General features: G+C 38.5%; 1 protein-coding gene across 1 annotated transcript in view; it reads left to right on the forward strand.

The window, feature by feature from the left end:
* The first annotated feature begins 5,572 nt into the window (after window positions 1–5,572).
* The window catches only part of BMP5 (bone morphogenetic protein 5), a 143,710-nt gene continuing 126,195 nt past the window's right edge, over window positions 5,573–23,087 (forward strand). Inside the window, exon 1 of the mRNA XM_086370612.1 lies at window positions 5,573–6,813. Within this exon, the coding sequence (XP_086226738.1) occupies window positions 6,324–6,813 (490 nt within the window). The 5' untranslated portion in view covers window positions 5,573–6,323. The remainder of the gene's footprint in view (window positions 6,814–23,087) is intronic.

The following is a 23,087-nucleotide window of genomic DNA, read 5'->3' on the forward strand; positions in this document are numbered from 1 at the left end:
ACAACATGATTCAATATTTGTATATATTGCAAAATGATCATTAAAGTCTAGTCTAGTAAGATCTACTCCCTTAACAACATCAATAGTATTTCTCAAAAGTTCTCTCTGCTCCCCATTTGTACTTATGTAACCTGGCTTGAGAACTTTTGTGTTACAGGGTTAGTGTTATACACTTACAACTTGATATCAATCATTTTTGTCCATCCTTCTCATTATTAGTTCTATTTCCTTGTCATATTATGTCTTAGGGAACAGAGTTTGTATCCTCTAATGATGCAGAATAGGAATGGGTCTTGGGTGACATATACACAGGTCTTTTTGTTGTTGTTGCTGTTGGACAGTTTTTGTGATATAATTGGGGCTAATTTGTGAGGCTCTAAATTTGTCCTATAGAGTTACCCTAAAGCTACTGATGAGGATGCTATGAAATAGTGTCTATTTCCTTAAAAAAGACAATATGGAAAAGTAGGGCTATTTAGGCTCCCCAGGTGGCGCTAGTGGTTAAGAACCTGCCTGCCAATGCAGAAGATGTAAGAAACGTGGGTTCGATCCCTGGGTCAGGAAATCCCCTGGAGGAGAGCACAGCAACCCACTCCAGTATTCATGCCTAGAGAATCCCATGGCCAGAGGAGCCTGGCAGGCTACAGGCCATAGGGTAGCCCTATGGACTGAAGTGACTTAGCAGCACACAGGGCTATTTAATTAAAGCACTACTGCTGTCAAGGAACATTTGCATTAGGTAACGTAATTTAAAAATTTCCTTTGAACTGTCTCATTTTGAATGTATCGATTGGAAGAACACTTATAGGTTATATCTTCCACTGAGGACTGAAGCACCATTTGTGGGAATTACAGGGGTATGTTGGCAATCATGCCTTCCATTCATCTGTGAGACACCTACAAATTTTGAATTGGTTAGTATGTTGGTGAGATACTTCTAGAGTCTTCCACCTGCTAAAGTGTGAAGGATGGAAAACATGGGTTGAAAGACTTTGACTTTTGGACACCCCAACCTGCTTTATCAAATGCCTCTTCCACCCTCCACGTGTGTTCAGACCTCATCCCAGTGTGTGTCTCAACACTCTACACCTACTTGAATCTTAGCAGGTGTGGTGTTCACTGCTAATGTCTGTTAAACAAAAAGTGGTCCCCTTCAGGGCTTCTTGTAATATGTGTCATAAAACAGCACGCAAACTCAAAACAAATAAGCCATTACAAGCCAAAGGCGGTATTAATTGACAGGAACAGAAGTTGCTCTTTTGGGTGAAGGACCACTTTAATTCAATGGGCACTCACCTCATCAGAGCTCCCTGTGATGACAGACCAAGATATTTTGTAAATGCTAACACAATTCACTGTTGTTTAGGTGCTAAGTCATGTCTGACTCTTTTGTGACCCCATGGACTGTAGCCCATCAGGTTCCTCTGTCCATTGGATTCTCCAGGCAAGAACACTGGAGTGGGTTGCCATTCCCTTCTCCAGGCAATCTTCCCGACCCAGGGATCAAACTTGTGTCTTCTGTTGGCAAGCAGATTCTTTACCATTGAAACACCAGGGAAGCCCTAATGTGACTCATTATATGATGCTTTTAGATATTTGCACTCTGATTCTTGGCTGTGGGATGAGGCCTATAATAGGCTAGTTTCCTTGCAAAAGGAGCCTTTGGTACTGTAGGTGAGGCTTCCTATTAAGAGATAGGGGAATTTGTCGATGAGTATGTCGGAGAAGGCGTTGGCACCCCACTCCAGTACTCTTGCCTGCAAAATCCCATGGATGGAGGAGCCTGGTAGGCTGCAGTCCATGGGGTCGCTAAGAGTTGGACACAACTGAGCGACTTCACTTTGACTTTTCACTTTCATACATTGGAGAAGGAAATGGCAACCCACTCCAGTGTTCTTGCCTGGAGAATCCCAGGGACAGGGGAGCCTGGTGGGCTGCCGTCTATAGGGTCGCACAGAGTCGGACACGACTGAAGCGACTTAGCAGCTGCAGCATCAGCATGTCTATGAATCCTTACAATTTATAATGCTTCCAGAGAACACTGCTCTTTAAAAAAAAATCCCTGAAATATTGTTCCTCTTTATTAAAAAGTCAATTGTTCAACAAATATTAATTGAGCTGCTAATATGTACTGTTTAACAGTGATGAACAAAATTAACTCAGCCCCTGCTTTTATGGTGCTTGTATTCTAGCTAAACTCTCAAGCAAAAAGTGAAATTACCTTTTGAGTAACAATAACATTTAAATAATAATTTTATGCCCTTAAATCAACTGAATCTATAAAACATGATTGTAAGCTTTTTGAAGGCAAGTATATTGTTTGATTTGATTTTACTGTATATGCAAAACAGATAACACATAATAATCATATATAGGCATTCAATAAATGCTTGTTGAATTAATAAATTATTCCAAATGTCCAGTCATTGTGAATGAGTTTTTAAAATTATGAAGTGTACTTTATAAATGAAATTATTCTTTAATGGTTAACTAAATAACAGCTTAATGCTCAATCTACCTATTTAAATAATCTGTCAATTTGGATGACAGATAAATCCTCTGCCTTAGTAATTTGATTTACCAGTCTCTTAGGGTCAGTTAATTGGAGTCTGTTTGTCAGATGAACACTTAGATCAGTATTTCATTAACAGTGTTTTCTTTCTAATGATTAAATGTTGGTTCATTCTTCCTTAAGTAACTACCAGACTACCTACTCTCATGAAATAAAATAAAACAATCTTAGGAACATGGGCTAATACCAAAGCGTATTGATGTATGTTCTCTTCACTTAAAAATATTCAATAATGTCACCATTCATTAAAAATAATACCAACCAAAAGTTTCAAATCTTTTGGGTCACTATCTTTCATTATTCACATTCAATATTTCTTTAACAACTATTAACCCAGCAGAAGGTGGAGGCTATATCCACAATTAATATCGCTTTTGGGTTACTGCAGACGTGTCCAAGTCAGATGGAATGAAACAGAAAGACCTTTCCAGAACCACACAGATTTATAGATACTGCAACCTTCTTTTGAAAGGCTGGGGAAAATGGATCTGTCTACTGAATGTTGTCGGTTTGCGTACCTGTGGACTAAATGTGTCCAATTTTTGTGAGGGATAGAGAAAAATGAACAGGAGGGACTGTTCCCTCCTGGGAAGGACTTCTTCCATGTATTCAATCTTCTCTGTTTCCAACCAGAAGGCCACTTATATTAGCATATACCCTAGGCAAAGACTACTCTGTGAGAGGTGGGTTTTTACCAAGGCCCCTCTTCTTGGAATGTGCTTATCTTTAGGAACAATTCTTGTGATGCCATGGATTTTTCTCCTGTCCCAACTTCTTCCATACTGAATATATTTCTTCGGTCTGTTCAATGACTTATGCAGCTTTTAAATATATGCTCTGAAATTTGGAACATTGATACGTTGCCACTGCAAAATGCTTAATCTTCTAAATTGCCTTTACATACTTAGATACACACCCACCTGGAAATCCAATGATGTGGCATGACACCTTTACTTGTAAGTTGGAATAAATCTAGCTTTTCGCTTTGTGGTTAGCATTTCCCCTCTCTTTCTGGTAGGTTTTTTTCTTCTTTATTTTCTTTCCCTCTTTACACATGTTGATCCTTTTGAAAATGAATGTTTGCCAAATCTGGTCTGAGTTGGAAGGGAGGTGGGGAAGAGTTGATACGAAAAGCTCTGACTAAGAACGCTAGCAACTGATTTCTAGTCTAGAGGTGGGCTCTGTGCCTGGTGAAGCAATTAAATTACAATTACACTGATTGATATTATAAATCAGACTTTGGGAAAATGAGTTTGGGGACTGGTGACATCTAGACTCATTTTTCACTTACATCTTAGGAGAAAAATCAGCACTTGTGGAAGATAAGAGTTGTTTCTTCCTCTAGGGTAGCTAGTTTTCACTTGTAACTCTAAGCTGTGCTCTAGAGACAGGAAGCAAATTCATAACCTTGACCATCTCTTCTAAAATGTAAAGAGAAAAACTGCAGTATCTTTTATCTGGGGACATGTTAAATAAATTCAGGGGAGAAAGTTTTTATCTACAAGTAATTGATTTGAATCCTCACCATTGGCCAAAAAAATCTTAGTTTGTTTTGGATGTGAAATCAAGGAGTTTAGTGGTTTCAATCATTTCTTACTGAAATGGTATGCTTTAATTCACCTTCAAGCTGAACTACTGCTATTCATGGGATAGCTATGTTATAGAAGTGTGTCAGTATTTGGGTCTGCTCCTGGGGCATGCTACTTGGCTGTTAATAAAGTATTGTCAGTAGGGCAAATATTCAACAGCGTCATCAAGTTTGAATGCAGTAAGTTTGTATTAGAAAAATCATGCAGACAATAAGATTCCACAAGCCCTTTTGGTATCTTGCCTTCACCAATAAATTGTAGATTTATGAGAAATATGACTTTGCTTTAAACCCTCAGAGGAAATATTTAAAAAGAATTAAATAAGAAACCAGGCACCTCTAGGTAAAGGAAAAACATTAAAATTTCATAATAGTTTGAGAATTTGTTTGATAAATCTACACTGGTATCAGAATATCCTCCCAGACAATGAAAGCGCTGTGAGCCCTAAGGTTAAGGGAGAGCTTCTAAGGAAAATTATAGCTGCACAGAAACATTGTAGACTTCCAAAGTTTAAAGGCATTAAACATTAAGGATAAACACGCACTTTGCTCATTTCCCTGGATTAAGTGGGGTATGTTAGAAAGGTGTGCACGTACCCCATTATGCCCATCAGATTTTGAAAATGCAAATCTGCATGTAGTCAGAAAGCATATTTGACTTCTGTTTATTTGTATAGGTTAAGGCAAATCAAAATACTGAGTACAACATATGGGAAATATCTAATTTGTAAATCTGCTTATATTTCAACTGAAATGACTTGAAAGTTAAGAGTCATGACACTATATCTTAGGCTATTTGTATTTCAAATGCACTGCATTAACTAGGGAAGTATGAATATACTTTGCTGCTTAAAATCTTGATATTCAAAGATCACTAAAGCCGGGCTCTCTCATCACCATTATTGAATTATTATAACTACGGCTTTGGGAACTAGAATATATTTACTGATGATGAATTCTCTACTGTATTTTATTCTGAAAAGATCTGGCTGTCATTAACAAACAACAAATTAATCTTCATTTATGAAACTTCCTTTTCTTTTGTAAGAAGTAAACTTAAACAACTTGTAAAAACTAGAAACAACCTCAAATATAGGATAGAGACATCTCATGTTAATTCAGCCACGACCTGAGACTTAATATAGAAATGCACTAAATGTGTACTATTAGAAAAAAAGATCTGAAAGGGTCCTCTATAAAACTGGTGACCAAATTTTCAGTCTGCTGCTTGAAAACTGGCTTTCCCCCACTAGAACTTACATGCTCCATGCATCCCTGTGCTGTGTGAGATGCGTGTCTATGAAATTGTGAAAATGGAGGCTTTTCTGGTAGCAAAGGGGTTAAGTTCTTTTTGCTTTACCAGTTTCAAATTACAATGAGAAGCCTCTTCTTTCCCAGCAGGGTTGTGCTTACATTACTCTTTAGATCTCCCTTGAAGAGGGCTGGTATATTTGTGTCTGCTGGAGGTGGAATTAACACTAAGAAGGAGAAAGAGAGTGAAGGGACTTACAGGAAGGTTTGCAAGTAAATTCAGGAAAACACATTGACTTGAATAGTACAACCTTGAGTCTTGTTTTACACTAAGACGACACAAAAGATGTTAAAGTTATCACCAAGCTGCCGGACAAATATATATTCCAACACCAAGGTGCAGATCAGCATAGATCTGTGATTCAGAAATCAGAATTTATCTTGGAAAGAGCTCAAGGGTTGAGAAGAACTCAAGAGCAAGTGAAGATCACTGTGGGAACTACAGTTTATTAGAAGATCAACTTTCGTTCATTCCAATACCAAAGGCCTGATTATCATATATTGATATAGGAATGCATAGGTCATCTGATCAAATAATATTAGCCGCCTTCTGCTCCATCCATGCAGCAAAAGCTCTTAACAACTGTGGATAATTGGAAATTGGAGTTTCAGCTTTCTTAGAAATAACTACTCTTGACATATTTCAAAATACTGAAAATAGAGCAGGAAAATCAGTGAGAATGTGTGTTCAGAAATGTCACTCTCACTTCAGAAATGAAGAATAGGTAAATTTGTTTTTCAGCTACTGGGAAAATATACCTCCTAAGAACTTAGATCTTTTTTTTTTTTTTTTTTCTTTCTGGTAAGAGGACAAGAAGGACTAAAAATATCAACTTTTGCTTTTGGACAAAAATGCATCTGACTGTATTTTTACTTAGGGGTATTGTGGGTTTCCTCTGGAGCTGCTGGGTTCTAGTGGGTTCTGCAAAAGGAAGTTTGGGAGACAATCATGTTCACTCCAGTTTTATTTATAGAAGACTACGGAACCACGAAAGACGGGAAATACAGAGGGAAATTCTCTCTATCTTGGGTTTGCCTCACAGACCCAGACCATTTTCACCTGGAAAACAAGCTTCCTCTGCACCTCTCTTTATGTTGGACCTGTACAACGCCATGGCCAGTGAGGAGAACCCCGAGGAGCTGGAGTACTCCGTGAGGGCGCCCCTGGCTGCAGACTCCCGGGGAGCCAGGAAGGGCTCCCCAGCCTCTCCCAATGGGTACCCTCGCCGCATCCAGTTGTCTCGAGCGTCTCCCCTGACCACCCAGAGTCCTCCGCTAGCCAGCCTACATGATGCCAACTTTCTGAATGATGCTGACATGGTCATGAGCTTTGTCAATTTAGGTATGTTGTTCATTTATTTGTTCATCTATGTTATCGCAAAGTGGAGGTTTTCCTAATGGCTAAGTAGCTGCTTGGTAGGTGGTCATGTTTATGTAAAGTCATTTTCTATAACTCTCCTCTCCAGCTTCTGTTTCCTTTTTTTCGTTGATGTAATATAAGATTTTTGCCTTAGGCAACAGAGTCATATGTACATATATATATTATTTTAATATAGTTAAAATTAAACATGTGGTTTGGGTAGATTTGGGTCTTTTCACATCTTGTTAAAATTTCAATTTTGTTTAAATGTATGCATAAACAGACAATAGTCTAAAGAATTTATGAGGACAGCTAATCTATGGGCCAAATAATAATAACGCAGATATTTACAGATGGAAAGGTAAAAGTGACATTCTGAACCTTTTTTTTGTTTGTTTAGTAATTTAAAAAGCATATAAATGTAACTTAACTGCCACTTAACTCTCATTTCAGGGCAGAAACTACTGTGAAAATATTGATGTGAAACTAATTAAGATCAAATAATATTGTAAAAGATTACTATCAGAGACTTTCAAGGACAGATTCTGAAATTCTGTGAAAAATATTTTGGAAAATAATTTTCACTCTAACATTTTTTTACTAGAATGATTAAAATACATCATACTTACTTGATTTTTTTCAGAGGCAAGAGAAATGCAAAACATGCTATGATGGTCTTTACCTATATAAAACTTTCCTTGTCATATAAGATAAAAATATGTCAATCAAAAAATTATTTAATTAACAGAATTCTTAGAGAATAATTTTTTAAATTATATTTTACTGAGTGCTGATACTGACAATACCAAAAAATTGATCTTGACAATATCAAATGATAAATTAATGCCTTGTTTTCATCTTGCAATATTATTAAAGAGTCTTCACTTTAAAATGATTTTACAAGGGCTGTGGTTTTCCTTAAATTTTTTGGTAGCCACTGAAGGTAAAAGTTTGCTATCTTTAGACTCTGAAAAAGAAACTAAATAGAATCAACAAATGTAATCAATTCTTAATGTTAAGAGTTTTTAAAACTTTGTTTTAAAGTGCAATCTGCTTGGAGTTAAAATTGACATGTTCTATTAGACACTTAATTAAAAACTTCCTCATATATCAAAAAAATATTCTTTGAAAAGTCAGATAGCAACAAATCTTAATGACACATGAAGCTTTTATAATATGTGTTGCTTAATATGCCCCGTTCATTTGCTCTGAGCAATCCTAGTAGGAAGGATAAGGTGCCTGATAAATCATATGTTTCATGTTATAAGAGACAAAGCTCTCATTATAAGCTGTAGTAAGTCATTGGTGGTTGCCTTAATCAAGTGTCCTGGGGGCCTTTTCTTCTCTATGTAATTAACAGGTTCCGTTTGGAACTTTCAAGCCATCAAAATATGTCTTAATTCTAAATTAGTTTGATTGTTTTTTCCTCATAGGAGTGACATGCAAATTTGACTCATGGTATATTTGACTTTGTAGCAATTTCTCAAGATTATTCAATAACTTAACTTTCTTTTTAATATTTTTATAGAAAAAGTACAATCTAGCATGATTTATATATTCATAAATCACTGAAAAAGCAGTGATTGTTTTATTGATTTATAAAACAATGGCTAAGTCTTGAATCTGTCCTAGTAATATATTATATTACAATTGAATACTTTGATCATTCACAAGAGAAGTGTATTTGTTTTTTTAGAAAGGAATGAAATACTATTTTTGAACCCTTGCTCCATTGCTTTTTATAAATTTACATAGAATAAGAAAGCCAACAATAATAATAAACAGTTTTATTCAGGGACTTCTGGGACCATTTTTATCATTAAAGCATATTTATATTTTTAGATCAATAAAATTTTCATTACTTGGATTATAATTTCAGAGCAGTAAATTAATTATATTATGAATATAAGTATTAATTTTACACTAAAGAGACAATACTGGGTATGAGTTTCAGAAAATGTTTATTTATTTATTCATATCATGCTTAACTTGCTGAGTAATGATTTATCTTCAGTAATAAACTGTGTTACTTTTTCTTTAAAAATTCCAAACTAAATGTCTCACATGAAATTATTGACTAATTAATTGTGATACTAAGTGAGTTTTTCCTAGGAATCTCTGAGGAAAATTAAACCACAATTTTATTTTATTCTCTTTAGACTATGCCTTCTAATACAGCCAAAGCTTGAACTCAATCACTACTTAGTAAAAAGCTTTGACTCCTGTATTTCTTCTGTAATAAAATAGGTCAAAGCATACTTATAAAAAGTAAAAGTGTAATATCATTATTAACTGTGCTAAGAATTTCAGTGTTTCTTATGGTAACATTAATTAACAAAGACTCAAGAGGATTTTATTTTATTTTTTTAGTGTCTTTAAAAATATGTATAGAGTGGAGACTGAGGGCAAATGATCAAATTAGCAAGAGGCAAGGGATTTGTGTTGAGGAAGCCACCTGATATTTAAATATGTGAAAAGAATCTGTTGATATTTCCCACCATAAGTTGAATTATATAAAAAGGGTCTAGTAACATCCTTGTTATTCATGCCTGCCTGGGTCATTTTCAAGTTACATAATGGATTTTCTACAATTATCTTGTCATTTAGAAACACTTTTTTTTTTTCCAACATAAGTTTTGCTCCCCAAGAACAATTAAATTTAATTCAAACTGTGATTAATTTTATGTTTATAAGCAGAAAACAGATTGGAAATTACTAGAAGAAAAAATAAAATGTGAATAAATTGCCTCAAAGGCAATGTAATAACTAAATATGAAATTAAACACATTATTCTAATCTGACCTTTAAGTTATTTTTTGTGATTTGTTCACTTTGAAGAAACAAATATTAATTATTAACTGTGTGAAGAGAAACTTTCTGCCTAATTTTATTCATTATTCTTAGGCCAACTTTTATCAGTCTCCTAGTCAACAGCTTTTACAGACTGATTTCTCTGGTTTGTCCTTAAAACTATTTAATATCAGTGGAATTTTGCTTATTCAATTCCACATTATTTTGTTAGTGACAAAAACATCATTCTGGTAATTTTTTTTTAGCTATCACTTTTTCAAAAATGTTAAGGGTTAGTTTATATATCAAATATCTTTGCAAATGAAAGGAATAATTAGGTAGCTTGTTCGCAATATTTGAGTACATCTCTAGTTCACATAAAGAGAAACAAGCAGTGCATTTCTAAGACCTTTTAGTTAGAAACTAACTTCACTTGATTGCTTGGTTACTGTATAATTAAAATGATGTAACATTTGTAGACATTTCAGAGGAAAGTACAGAAAACAGCAAACACAGGAAATTCACTTCTATATTACTCTTTGTCTACATGTAGTTCCCTGATAAAGAACTTTAGGCTTATTAATGGGCTTTGATCAGTTGGCTTGGAGTCAAATACCTAGGTACAATTCAAGAACGTAAACTCATTCTCATGCATAAAAGTATGAAAATGTGGTGCTTACATTTGTTTTTGTTTTGTATTTTATAACTACATGTTTAGCATGTTAAAGTATGAAATAGAAAAATAGTTTCACAATTTTCAATGAAAGCCTTCTCCCTTACTCTCCCCAATCATTAAACTCTCCTGGTACTGGAAGAAAAAAATGTGCTTATACTCTCAGTTGACAGATTTGAAAGACATCATTGATATTTATTGTTGGTTTTGGCTGACTCAAGTGCCCAGTGGAGAGGAATTTATACACAGATCTACCTAAAGAAGCCTATCTATGTAGTCCCTCCAACAGGGTTATTAACACTTGTGTAACATAAACACACCTATAAACACACGCAAGTTTTTTTTCTTTTTTTGAGGAAGGGGGGATGGGAGGGAAAAAAAATCTAAAACCATTATAGTACATATTCAAGGTTTATGCCTGGAATAACAAACACTAATATCGGGTGAAATAGTCATTTTTTCCCCACTCTTCACTTTTGAAAAGAAATTGCTGAGGGTGGAGACCTTTATCTTTTTTTCTCCGTGAACTCTTGGCATTCTTGACCATGCCCCAGGGGGGGACCCTGTTCTTCTCTAGTGCTATGTCCTTGTTGATGGACGGCATGGCTGCAGAGATAATTATAACCATAGTTTAATTAGAAGTGTTTTGCAGGTTTGAATGGTCACTCACAAATTGCTAATTTTCGAAGTTCGATCAGGAGTCCCGGTTGGAGAGAAGGTATTGACATGACGACCCACTCGGGAAGGCTTGGGGCGGTTCACACGCCGCCTGCAGCTCCTTCCCTTGCATCCTTCCATGTCTGCAGTACCACCGCCCTCTCTTCTTGGCCTCCCCCCTCCCCCACCCCTGTCTTTCGGCCTTTCCCCTGGAGTTCTAGGGCCTCTCCAGCTCCAGGCTGTCTTGGCATCCCTCTCCTCACTGCCCCACCTCTCCTGGGGTCTGCCTTTGGTCCTTCTTTCTTCATGGCTGGAGGCTTATATGAGCTGAAAATCAATTTGTCACAGCTCCATAATTGAGGTACGGTCTCCTGTTTTCTCTCTCCTCGAGAAGGAAAAGGATACTAAGGGCCCATGGCAGCCTCCACGCATCAGGAGCAAAGCTCCCCAGGGCATCGGAACCTCTCCAGCAGGCTGTTGACTCCACTTTAATTGCTTCTCTACCATCCCCATTCTTCCTTGCCTCCTCACCTCTCCCTGAAGATCTCTGGACTATATTTAATTGTTTGTGCCTCTTCTAATTTATAACACTATTAAAATTTAAAAGGAGGAGATTCAAGGACAAGTGTTTCAAAAGGGAAAAACCGCATCACTGAACAAAAATCACGCTCATCAAAAATGCAACTCGTTTTTGCGTTAGAAAACCCTTTGACTGATAGAATTTTTATGGAATACACGTCGCATGTCTGAAGAGTGATGGTTTCCTTTTTTGAGTTGAGGAGAGATGTTGAGAAAATATAAAGAGATCAAGAATAAACTGGTGGAGGCAGGGAATAGGGAGGATGAGACGGAGAAAGAAAAAGTATTTTTCTAAAGCCCTGGAAAGGAGGAAAATGAATGGAATGAGTGTGAGGGGCCGCCTCTAGGCCTCGCAGGTGGAGGCTGTGGGGAAACCCTCCGTCCGCCTCATCCTGAGATGGCAGCTCACGCCACATCCCCAACCGCATCAGCTCCGGGGGAAGCCCTTTCATCCTTGCAGACTGGAATACCGAAGCGGGGCGGAGGGAGGGGGCACTCAGTGTGTGTGTGTAGAAGGAGCACACAGACGGGCCACTCACATTTGCAGTCATAAATAATGTAGTAACTCAGCTTGAAAAAACCACAGGTTCAAGGAAGAGGCTTCCCTGACGCAGAGAGGGGCTGAGATCAGAGGAGCCACTGAAAGGGTGGGAGGGAAACAATGCGTCCCTTGTTCTAGGGAATATATATGAGTGCTTCTTTGCACCTTCAGTTCATATTTTATTGGCCGGGCTGTGGGGTTTCCCCATTTGCTCATCCCTTAAAATAATACCCTTGGCTAAGATAGCCTTTAAAATACACCAGTTAGTCCTGACAACTGGCTCATTTATTCGGGTAGAGGGAAAGGGAGCTGCTGAGATGCCCATGTCTGATGGGGATGTTTAAGATCCAGTCCTGGGTCTTAAAATTACAACTCAGATAAAAATCGTAGTGGGAGTATTCACCTGCCATTTTCAGAGATGTTTACAAGAATCTGTGGAACCAAATAGTAACCCAGGTTTGTGAGAGTCTTGTTTTAATGGCTGTGATAAAACTGATAATATAATAAGGTATTATAGAAACAAAATCTGTTGAAAAGTACAATGTTCAAATTGAAAAAAAAAATCATTTGTAAGTTAGTAAAAAGTCTGCTTAGTGGTTTGAGGAGAAAAGGAAATAAACCTTCATAACCAGAGAGCACATATACTATACTTGGAAAGCAGTGAACTACCCACCTATTGTAGAGAACGTAGAAACCCAGATCTTGTATAAAGTTGAATTGTTTGGTTGGTATAGAAATTAAGCCAAGGTTTAATTATTTTATAATTTCTAAGATGATGAAGATCCTTGGCTTCACAATGATGTGTCCTTGCACTCTATTTTCCCTAAACAAGGCAGTCTTGGGAATTGCGTTACAAAAAGAATGCTGCGTTTTAGAAATAAATCCATCTAATTACATTATCTCTTACATATTGTGTTTATTTAACTTCTTTCTGGAAGTAAAGAACAACTTTTATTGTGCCTGTGGTTTAATCGCTTTCTTGAAGTTGTTTGCAATAAAGAAAATAGTTTAAAGAGGTCAGATGCAAATCTCATTTAGATTTTATGCAGGCCTAGAAGACATGTCAACATTAAAAGATTTATTAACATTTACAAACCCCTTCAGCTATGCTGTCTTGATATAAGAAATTCAATATTATTTGTTGTGCACAGATTTCCTGTCCTTAGTGTAACTTTGCAATTAGCCTTCCTATGCAGGGAGATGGAGTCTATTTGCAGAATCCTAAAGTCCATGGTATATTACTGCTCAAACAGCTATTAGGTTTAATTATAAATGGAATCTAATTGCAGAGTAGCAGAGAAGAAGCCAGAATGCCTGTATTAGAATCCCATAGGCTACACTTTCTTTCAGGGTGACCTCAGGCAAGTTATCAATGCTTACATTCTCAAGGTGCCTCTGGTTCTTTGACTAAGAAGTTCTAAAGATAATAATAACACCTTTCTCCTTGAGTGTTGAGAGAATTAAATGAGTTAATTACATACAATTTTAAGAAGAGTTGGAGCATGCTGCTGCTGCTAAGTCGCTTCAGTCGTGTCGGACTCTGTGAGACCCCATAGGCGGCTGCCCACCAGGCTTCCCCCTCCCTGGGATTCTCCAGGCAAGAATACTGGAGTGGGTTGCCATTTCCTTAGACCTCTTGAAATGGCAGTGATTGTTGTTGGAATTGCATTTGTAGCCAACATCTGTATTGCATTTGCAGGAGCCGCTAAGTAATTTGTGGAGCCCAATGTAAAATGAAAATGTGGGGCCACTTGTTTAAAAGTTATCAAGACTTCCAAGATGGTGGCTGCAGGGTATTAGACCCAGCATAGGGCCCTCCTAAGTGCATATTTGATGACATGTAACACTAGCAGGAATCAAGCCCTATTCATCTATTTTTATCCCCAGTGGAAAGAGACAACTTGCACAAACTGAGGCATTTGTGGGGAATTTAATTAAGGTTATAATGTTTCTAATGTAGTGGGTGGGGCTTTCTGGAAAAACTGGAGATAATGCAGCACCTAGACTTGCAGGGGAGCCTTCCTTGTCAACTGCTGGGATGGGATGGGAGCAGAAACAGCTACCAGCAGAAGAGCTGTAGGAGAAGGCACCCTAGTGGGACTGGTGGTCTTTGTGAGAGGGGTGCCAGGCAGCCAACTCTAGGTGCTCAGCAGGGAGCGAGGCCTGGGAGTAAACAGCAGACTTCACTCCTCTGCTGTCTCTCCTGTTGGCTGGTGGTCACTGAAAGCCCAGGGTCATGGGGCCCATTGGATCGGCTCCCGAAAAATCAGCCTCTTGGTGCAGACAGCTGAGCAGAGAAATGTGGAGAGTGGATCTTGAGGCATAAACTGAAGATCTCTGGGACAAATGGATAAATGCATATTGAGTGTTTAGTCAACAAGAGTTCTAGAATCAGGCCAATGTACAGGTTAATTGCAAAATTTAAGAGATAATGATTTACTGTGAGAGCTGATTACATCACAAGTTGGTTGAGTGGCAAAAACAGGCATGGGATGCTGAAAAAAGTTCTTAAATTGTATCTGGATCTGTCATTTTATATTATACATTAAAAGTATTGTATAGCAAACTAAAATTAAAATCAAAGACCCACAGGAACTTCCCTGGTAGTTGAGTGGTTAAGACTCCAAGTTTCTAGCGCTGGGGGTGTGGGCCCTATCTGTGCTGGGGAACTAAGATCCCACGTGACAGGTGACATGGCCAATTTTTTTTTTTTTAATTAAAAACAAGTAGTAAAAAAAAAGCAGAAAACAAACCCACAATATAAACAGTAGACTACCATTGCCAATCATAAAAACTCAGTATAGAAAATGCTAGCATAAATGCAGGGAAAATATAAAGAGCAGTATATGTTTGCAATCTCAGGTCTGTTGATTCTCAATCCTATGTCATTCTTCCTCACATGGCCCATGAGTGTGTGACAGGTTTTTAAATTCTGAGTGGAATCACATGATACCATCTACAGTTCCTGTTGCAGGCAGAAATCATTTCAGGAGGAGGTAAATTAGAATAATTGTCTTTTTCTTTGCTACCTCTCTTCCCCCCTGGCAGAGTTCCTGTGACTCCCAGATGTGTAATTTCATGGGGGAACAGGTGTGTCTGCTATTTAGTTCTCATAAATAACCAACCTCTAAGCCTGGAGGCCAGAGCATCCCCTATCCTTTAATCCCAGATGAGCATCGAGTAGAAGAGCTTCTTCCCAGTATAGACCCTGCTCCCCTTTAAATTGCCGAAGGATGGTTGATTTTAACCTGAGTTTACTTCTATAATTGTCAAAAGCAGAGGAAGAGAGTTCCGTTTGGAAATGTTGTAGGCTTCTCAGCAGATAATCTTCATGTAGACATTGATGACTAATTTCATGAGGAAATAGTACAGGTCATCATTTATATGGGCCTTATGGTTAATATTTTGCAGATGTTTTCTTTGCTGAGAGTGAGGACAGGTTACTTAGTCTCCTAACCATCTCAGTAAAATGTTTTGGAGTCGGAATGGCTTGAATACCAACTTTGCATTAATACCTGCATGTGCTGCTTCCCTGGTGGCTCAGATGCTAAAGAATCTGCAATGCAGGAGACCTGGGCTTGATTCCTGGTCAGGAAGATCCCCTGGAGAAGGGATTGGCAACCCACTCCAGTATTCTTTCCTGGAAAATCCCCCAGACAGAGGAGCCTGGTCGGCTACAGTCCACGGGGTCGCAAAGAGTCAGATACGACTGAACAGTAACACACACACATCTTTGAACAAATTATTTCACGTCGTTGGGACTGTCGCCTTGTCTGTAAAGTGGAGATCATAATACAGAATTGTATTAATAGTTAGAACTTAACAAGGTGGGATTATAGCTCTTTGAGCCAACATGAGCTAAGGATGAAGTTAACAGCTACTGTAACAACTTCTGCTCGAGTAAGGTCCACGGGGTTCTAATGCTGGGGTTGGTGTTTTAAGCCCAGTCCACCAGATATCATCAGATCATTTTCTAACTGAAACTGTGGGACGTTACGCACATGAATTTTGCTCTATCCAAAAGAAAATGAACTGGAATTTTCAGGGACTCTGTCTTCAAGTTGGACAGTTGATGGACTCTGCTCAGTCCTTGGGGTGTCCAGGGAAATGTCAGTCCACAGCTGAACTTTTGGGTAACTGGGAAGTCTCCCTGTGATCATCTGAAGGCAATGCTTTCTGGGAGGGGCTACTGAAAGATGCTTTTAAATTACTTTTGGACCCATTCCTAGAAGGAACCCAACATTTTACTTTCATTCCAGATATTCCCTGTTCCATTTCCTTGCTTGTTATGGAGAAGGGGAAATTGCTGGTAGGCTAGTGTTGTAATGAAGACGTGGCCACTCTCTAAAAGACCCTTTGAAAGGATGGAAAAAAATCTTGAGTTTGTTTTCAGAAGCTAACATTTTGTTTTTGTTTTCTTTTAATTTTGAAAAAAAGTTGACTCATGATGAAAATCTCAGTGAATAAACTTCTGAACTCTAAAAAGGAAAACCACTCTGTTCAAATAATCATGCAGTCCTGGTGTTCTGAGTGTTATCTGTTTCTCAGATCATATTTGAATTTATGATTTTCTAATTTCTAGCTGTTCTCATTACTGTTTGTATCATTGTTGAAATTTTGTTTCTATTTCACGCAATCCAGCCTGAAGCATTTTGACTTTTCTAGACTATGAGTTTGAATTTTGTTTTGTTTTCTTTTTTTCCAGATGACAGTTGGATCTTTTTATTAATTTTTCTTGAATTGTTTCTTGTTTTAATATTTTAAAGCAAGATGGGAATGCATGGATTTTATCCAAAAAGTCGCACAAAAGGCCTTGCATGAATGTGGACCTCTTGTGTTTACACTATCCATATTGTAAAGTCATCACATGGACTTTTGTTATTTCCTGATATGTTGAATGGAAAAATATGGATTTATTGTTTTTTCATTATTTGATAACATGCTGAAAGATAAGTCATCATGATGCTCTTTGCTAAAGTTTTCATTGTGATGAGTTAAGTTCTTATGATATGGATTCCGACATGTTCTGACATGTTCAAATCAACAATTAAGATTTTTTTCTTCTACAGTGTCATATCAAAAATGGTCAGCATTTTACAGTTGTTTACTTGGAGGAAGAATTTGTCAGAATTAAGCAAGCTGGTTATCATTGTTTTTTTTGTGTATGTGATACATATAAATTATACATTGTCACATAATTTTATTTTACTTTAAAAAAAAAATCATTTTTGTATTTTGCTACACCAGGTCTTAGTTGCGGCATGTGGGATCTTCAGTTAAAGTAGCATGTGAGCTCTTAGTTGTTGTAGCACTTGGGATCTGCTTCCTCAACCAGAGATCGAATCTGGGCCCCTGCATTGGGAGCATGGAGTCTTAGCCCCTGGACCAGCAGGGAAGTCCCTGTCACAAAATTTTAAATGATAGTATAGTTGTAGCAGCAGTCATTAAATCAACAATAACAGCAATTAAATATAATTCCTCTGCCTGGACTGGACTAAGTGATTCACATGCCTTTTTTCAGTTAATCTGTGTCTAAAACCCACTGTTATGGGTAAATATCTTTCTGTTCCCTTTTCTTTTTTTTTTTTTTTGGTGTGAAAATTGAGACTCATTAGAAGTTAAATAACTTACAAAGTTCACTCAGCTGATAAAGGCAGAATCAGTACGGGGACCACAATCTGGCTATTCATTTTTTTGTTCTTTGCCACTGCTCTTTAGGTAGGTAACCTACTTTTGAAATATATAGACAGCAGTGAAACTTCTAACAATAATAATCATGGTTTGCGCTTTTGTACACCATCCTTGCATCCAGCACTCAGGGAAGCAGATAGGACCACAGTACACATCTGTGGGCACTGGAGAGCTGAGACGTTTGTTACTCATTCAGTGACTGGGCCAATGCAGCTGACTGCCTACTACTGGGTCAGTGGAGAGACTGCCTGTCCCACTGCCAAGATCACAGGGCAAGACACTCGAGGTCCAGGCTCTTGATTCTTATGCCAGGAATTTTTTTTTTCTTTTTTGCTTAATGTCACCTACTTTCAAAAAATCACAAAAATTCCAGCCCCAAGTTAAAAGAAAAGCATTAACAAACATTCTCTAAAACAATGTGTTCCTTTGTTGTTGAACTAACCAGGTAGAATTAACCTCTAGTGTACAGGAAAAAGTTTTCAAACCTCCATCCCTTTTAAAGAAAGTTTTTAAAAAGAAGAGAAAAAAAGCTTCTCATCAGCAAACAGAACCTAAGGAAGCCCGTTAGTCCAAAAAGCATAATGCAGAGGTAGCCTGAGGCTTCAGCACAGCTTAGAGGCTCTCTCTGAAATCTGCTCTGTATCACATAGGACCTTACTATGTGAAAGTCCAGTGATTTTAGGGGCAATATTTCAAACGAAGATTCATATTTTGCACCACATGCTTACTGTATGTTCCAGAGAAGTGTGGCTTAAACATTTATTATTTATTGTGGTGTGCTTGGAGAAGGAATTGTGCTGTGCTTAGAAAACAGGGGTAAAGATGACACAATTTTTCAACATTAGATTATTGGATGTGTCTGAATTTTCACCCCGGACCCTATGTTACTTTTTCACACGTGTGCTAACAAGCTTGTGTTTGCTATCTCCTCTGTTATTGTACATATTGCACATAGTATGGATTCAAGATATACTCAGTCAATGAAGACACACTTTGTCACGTGCAGAATAACAAAAATTCAAAAAACTGGTATACAGAACTTTTGGATATGAAGCTTTGAATCTTCTCAGGATCCTGGGCAGTAGACCATTATTATTTCAACTTGATTATTGAGAAACATTGCTCAGTATTTTACCACCGCTTGACTCTTTACTAGCGATCTTCTGTGATCGTGAAATGAACATATACTGCAAAAAGTAAATCTAAGTCTCCTGGGACGCCATCCCTGTGATTGGTGCTTACCCAAGAATTCATATCAACAAAACACCAGATCGTCAAAGTGAAATCATAAAGGAAGGACTTAAGACTCACCCTGATTTCTGCTCTAGCGGAAGGCACTGTCTTCCTCGGCTAACACTTACTCGGTGCTTCTAAGGTGCCGGCCAGTGTGCCAATAGTATTTCAAGTGCTAACATTTAATTCCCACAAAATGACCTTGTTTTACAGATGAGGGAACTGAGATCCAAAGATGTTGTCCCTGGTCCAAAGTCCTACATCCTGTGAGAGGAGGACGTGGATTCAGAGTGCAAGCTTCTCCCTGCTCTGCTGTCTCTCCTTTGTAAATGCTGTCAGGAAGGCTGTTGGTTGGGGCATGGTTTGAACTCTATCAAACTTCTGTATATTTTTCCAACATTTCCTATATTGGACTTGGGATAGTTTCACTTCATTAGCAATGCTTTAGAATTTAGAGGGGAAAAATCCCTAGGAATGAGCTTACTCAAAGTCTTCTCCCTGGAGCTGGGCTCCTCTAAGCCTTCTTCTGAATGGGGATGCGTGGCCTTTTGAAGAAGGCAGATCTTCATGACACTCTCAAGGCAGAGGGAAGCAAGCAGTCTGCAGACCCCAGGGATGCTGACCTTTGTGGCATTTGACCAGTTGGCCAGTAATGAACGAGGGAAAGGGGATCTGTGTTGAGTCTTACCTTCAAAAGTCAGACTTAGGAGGAACGGGAGTAATGTTTGGCCAGAAAGAGAAGAGGTAGACTGTCAAAGCTGTAAACACTAATAGGCCTCAAAAGCAGAGGTCGGAGGGTGGAATAAATAATAGTTCATTTGGATGCTGGAAAACTACCAGATTGCTGGCCAGTGTAGAAGGGCAAGTAACAGGTCTGCCCTGCAGCTAGGATGAAGGCCTTGTCACAGCTTTTGTGACCCAATCCTAGACTGGCTAGCAAATGTCATGAAGAACCTATTAAACTGGAAGTTTGGGCTGCAGGACCCCGTGAACCTACAGGTTAGGAAATCCCTGTGATTGCAGATGGGAGCCCTGGCAGCTAGCCTCTGCTCCATCCTGCTGGTTATGGCGAGGTCTCCTCCGTGTTCTATATAACACTGAACACTCCACATAGAAAGCACGTCTCCTGATTTGTAGCAGCTACAGCCCTAATCTCTTGCATGTGTAAAGTGAGTGCCTTTCACACAGCTCATTCATGGCCCCTACATCACACCAAAGCTAAATCTATTGTTTCTGCTTTTCACATATCTTATGAATTTAAAGCTAAGGCCTTGGGATATTTAGGGCTTCCATCTGGTGGCTCAGATGGTAAAGAATCGGCCTATAGTATGGGAGACCTGGGTGAGATCCCTGGGTTGGCAAGATCCCCTGGAAAAGGGAATGGCTACCCACTCCAGCATTCTTGCCTGAAGAATTCCACGGACAGAGAAGCCTGGTGGGCTACAGTCCATGTGGTTGCAATGGGATATTTAAATAAATAAATATTTATTTAAATAAATATTAAATAAGTATTTAAATAAATAAATGTTTATTTATTTTCTCTTGTTTTTCAAGAAAAAATATCTTTGGGACAAGGTGCTTGGGGACTCTCAGCTGCCCCCAGCCCTCAGTGGGCTTCCCTGGTGACTCAGATGGTAAAGAATCTGCTTGAAATGCAAGAGTCCTGGGTTCGATCCCTGGGTCTTAATACCAAGCCAAGAAATCAAAAAAGGACTTGTAAAAAGCAAGGATGTGTATTTATGTATCAAATTTCAGCAATAAACCTGAGGACTAATCTCTGCTTTGAAAGGCAAATCAAGAAGTAGCTGCAGCATAAAGATGAACATTTAGGATGGAACCTGCTTGTTTTTAAAAATTCTATTTTCTTTCTCTCTCTCTTCCTCCCTTTACCTGACCACTCCCACCCAATCAATCCACAGTTGTAATGTAAGGGGAAGTATGAACAATCTCAGTAGCTGATTTCTAATTATTTACACTGAGATATGCTTGAGTCGGATATGACTGAAGTGACATAGCAGCAGCAGAATACTTAGAAGGTCAGAAGATAAAATTATTGTTTATGACTGGGTCATAAATCATATTTAATTTTAATTCCACTAACTTCATTGATATACAATAACTCATTCAGTTCAGTTCAGTCGATCAGTCATGTCCGACTCTTTGCTACCCCATGAACCACAGCACGCCAGGCCTCCCTGTCCATCATCAATTACCAGAGTTCAGCCAAACTCATGTGCATTGAGTCGGTGATGCCATCCAGCCATCTCATCCTCTGTTGTTCCCTTCTCCTCCTGCCCCCAATCCCTCCCAGCATCAGGATCTTTTCCAATGAGTCAACTCTTCGCATGAGGTGGCCAAAGTATTGGAGTTTCAGCCTCAGCATCAGTCCTTCCAATGAACACCCAGGACTGATCTCCTTTAGGATGGACTGGTTGAATCTCCTTGCAGTCCAAGGGACTCTCAAGAGTCTTCTCCAACACCACAGTTCAAAAGCATCAATTCTTTGGCACTCAGCTTTCTTTATAGTCCAACTCTCACATCCATACGTGGCTACTGGAAAAACCATAGCCTTGACTAGATGGACCTCTGTTGACAAAGTAATGTCTGCTTTTTAATATGCTGTCTAGGTTGGTCATAACTTTTCTTCCAAGGAGAAAGTGTCTTTTAATTTCAAGGCTGCAATCAACAACTGCAGTGATTTAAAGTCAGCCACTGTTTCCACTGTTTCCCCAAATATTTGCCATGACGTCATGGGACCAGATGCCATGATCTTAGTTTTCTGAATGTTGAGCTTTAAGCCAATGTTTTCACTCTCCTCTTTCACTTTCATCAAGAGGCTCTTTAGCTCCTCTTCACTTCCTGCCATAAGGGTGGTGTCATCTGCATATCTGAGGTTATTGATATTTCTCCCGGCAATCTTGATTCCAGCTTGTGCTTCTTCTAGCCTAGTGTTTCTCATGATGTACTCTGCATATAAGTTAAATAAGCAGGGTAACAATATACAGCCTTGATGTGCTCCTTTTCCTATTTGGAACCAGTCTGTTGTTCCATGTCCAGTTCTAACTGTTGCTTCCTGACCTGCATATAGGTTTCTCAAGAGGCAGGTCAGGTGGTCTGGTATTCCCATCTCTTTCAGAATTTCCACAGTTGATTGTGATCCACACAGTCAAAGGCTTTGGCATAGTCAATAAAGCAGAAATAGATGTTTTTCTGGAACTCTCTTGCTTTTTCGACAATCCAGCAGATGTTGGCAATTTGATCTCTGGTTCCTCTGCCTTTTCTAAAACAAGCTTGAACATCTGGAAGTTCACGGTTCACGTATTGCTGAAGCCTGACTTGGAGAATTTTGAGCATTACTTTACTAGCATGTGAGATGAGTGCAATTGTGCAGTAGTTTGAGCATTCCTTGGCATTGCCTTTCTTTGGGATTGGAATGAAAACTGACCTTTTCCAGTCCTGTGGCCACTGCTGAGTTTTCCAAATTTGCTGGCATGTTGAATGCAGCACTTTCACAGCATCATCTTTCAGGATTTGAAATAGCTCACCTGGAATTCCATCACCTCCACTAGCTTTGTTTTTAGTGATACTTCCTAAGGCCCACTTGTCACATTCCAGGATGTCTGGCTCTAGGTGAGTGATCACACCATCGTGATTATCTGGGTCGTGAAGATCTTTTTTGTATAGTTCTGTGTATTCTTGCCATCTCTTCTTAATATCTTCTGCTTCTGTTAGGTCCATACTATTTCTGTCCTTTATTGAGCCCATCTTTGCATGAAATGTTCCCTTGGTATCTCTAATAACTCAACCCCCTGCTGAAACATGATTGTTTAAATCTGTTGGACACCTTCAATCACTGACTCTTTTAAATCAGAATTCTTAGCATTTGTAAGGGGATTTCCTTGAAAGTGTTTTAAGTTCTTCTATAAGGGGTGGATCTGAAATTTTACAGTCAAATAAATTTGAACTGTGCTGAGAAACAGTCATTAAATAAGGTTTGATATTTCCAAGAGAAGACTTCTCAGTATCTTTATTATGTCAATGAGCATTGTGTATCTCTGCAAGGAGGATATGGGTTATGAGGTTTCCAAGGCA

Source organism: Bos grunniens, chromosome 23, assembly GCF_055505025.1.
Source record: "Bos grunniens cultivar Pamir isolate PY7600 chromosome 23, Bosgru_T2T1.0, whole genome shotgun sequence".
Lineage (NCBI taxonomy): Eukaryota > Metazoa > Chordata > Mammalia > Artiodactyla > Bovidae > Bos > Bos grunniens.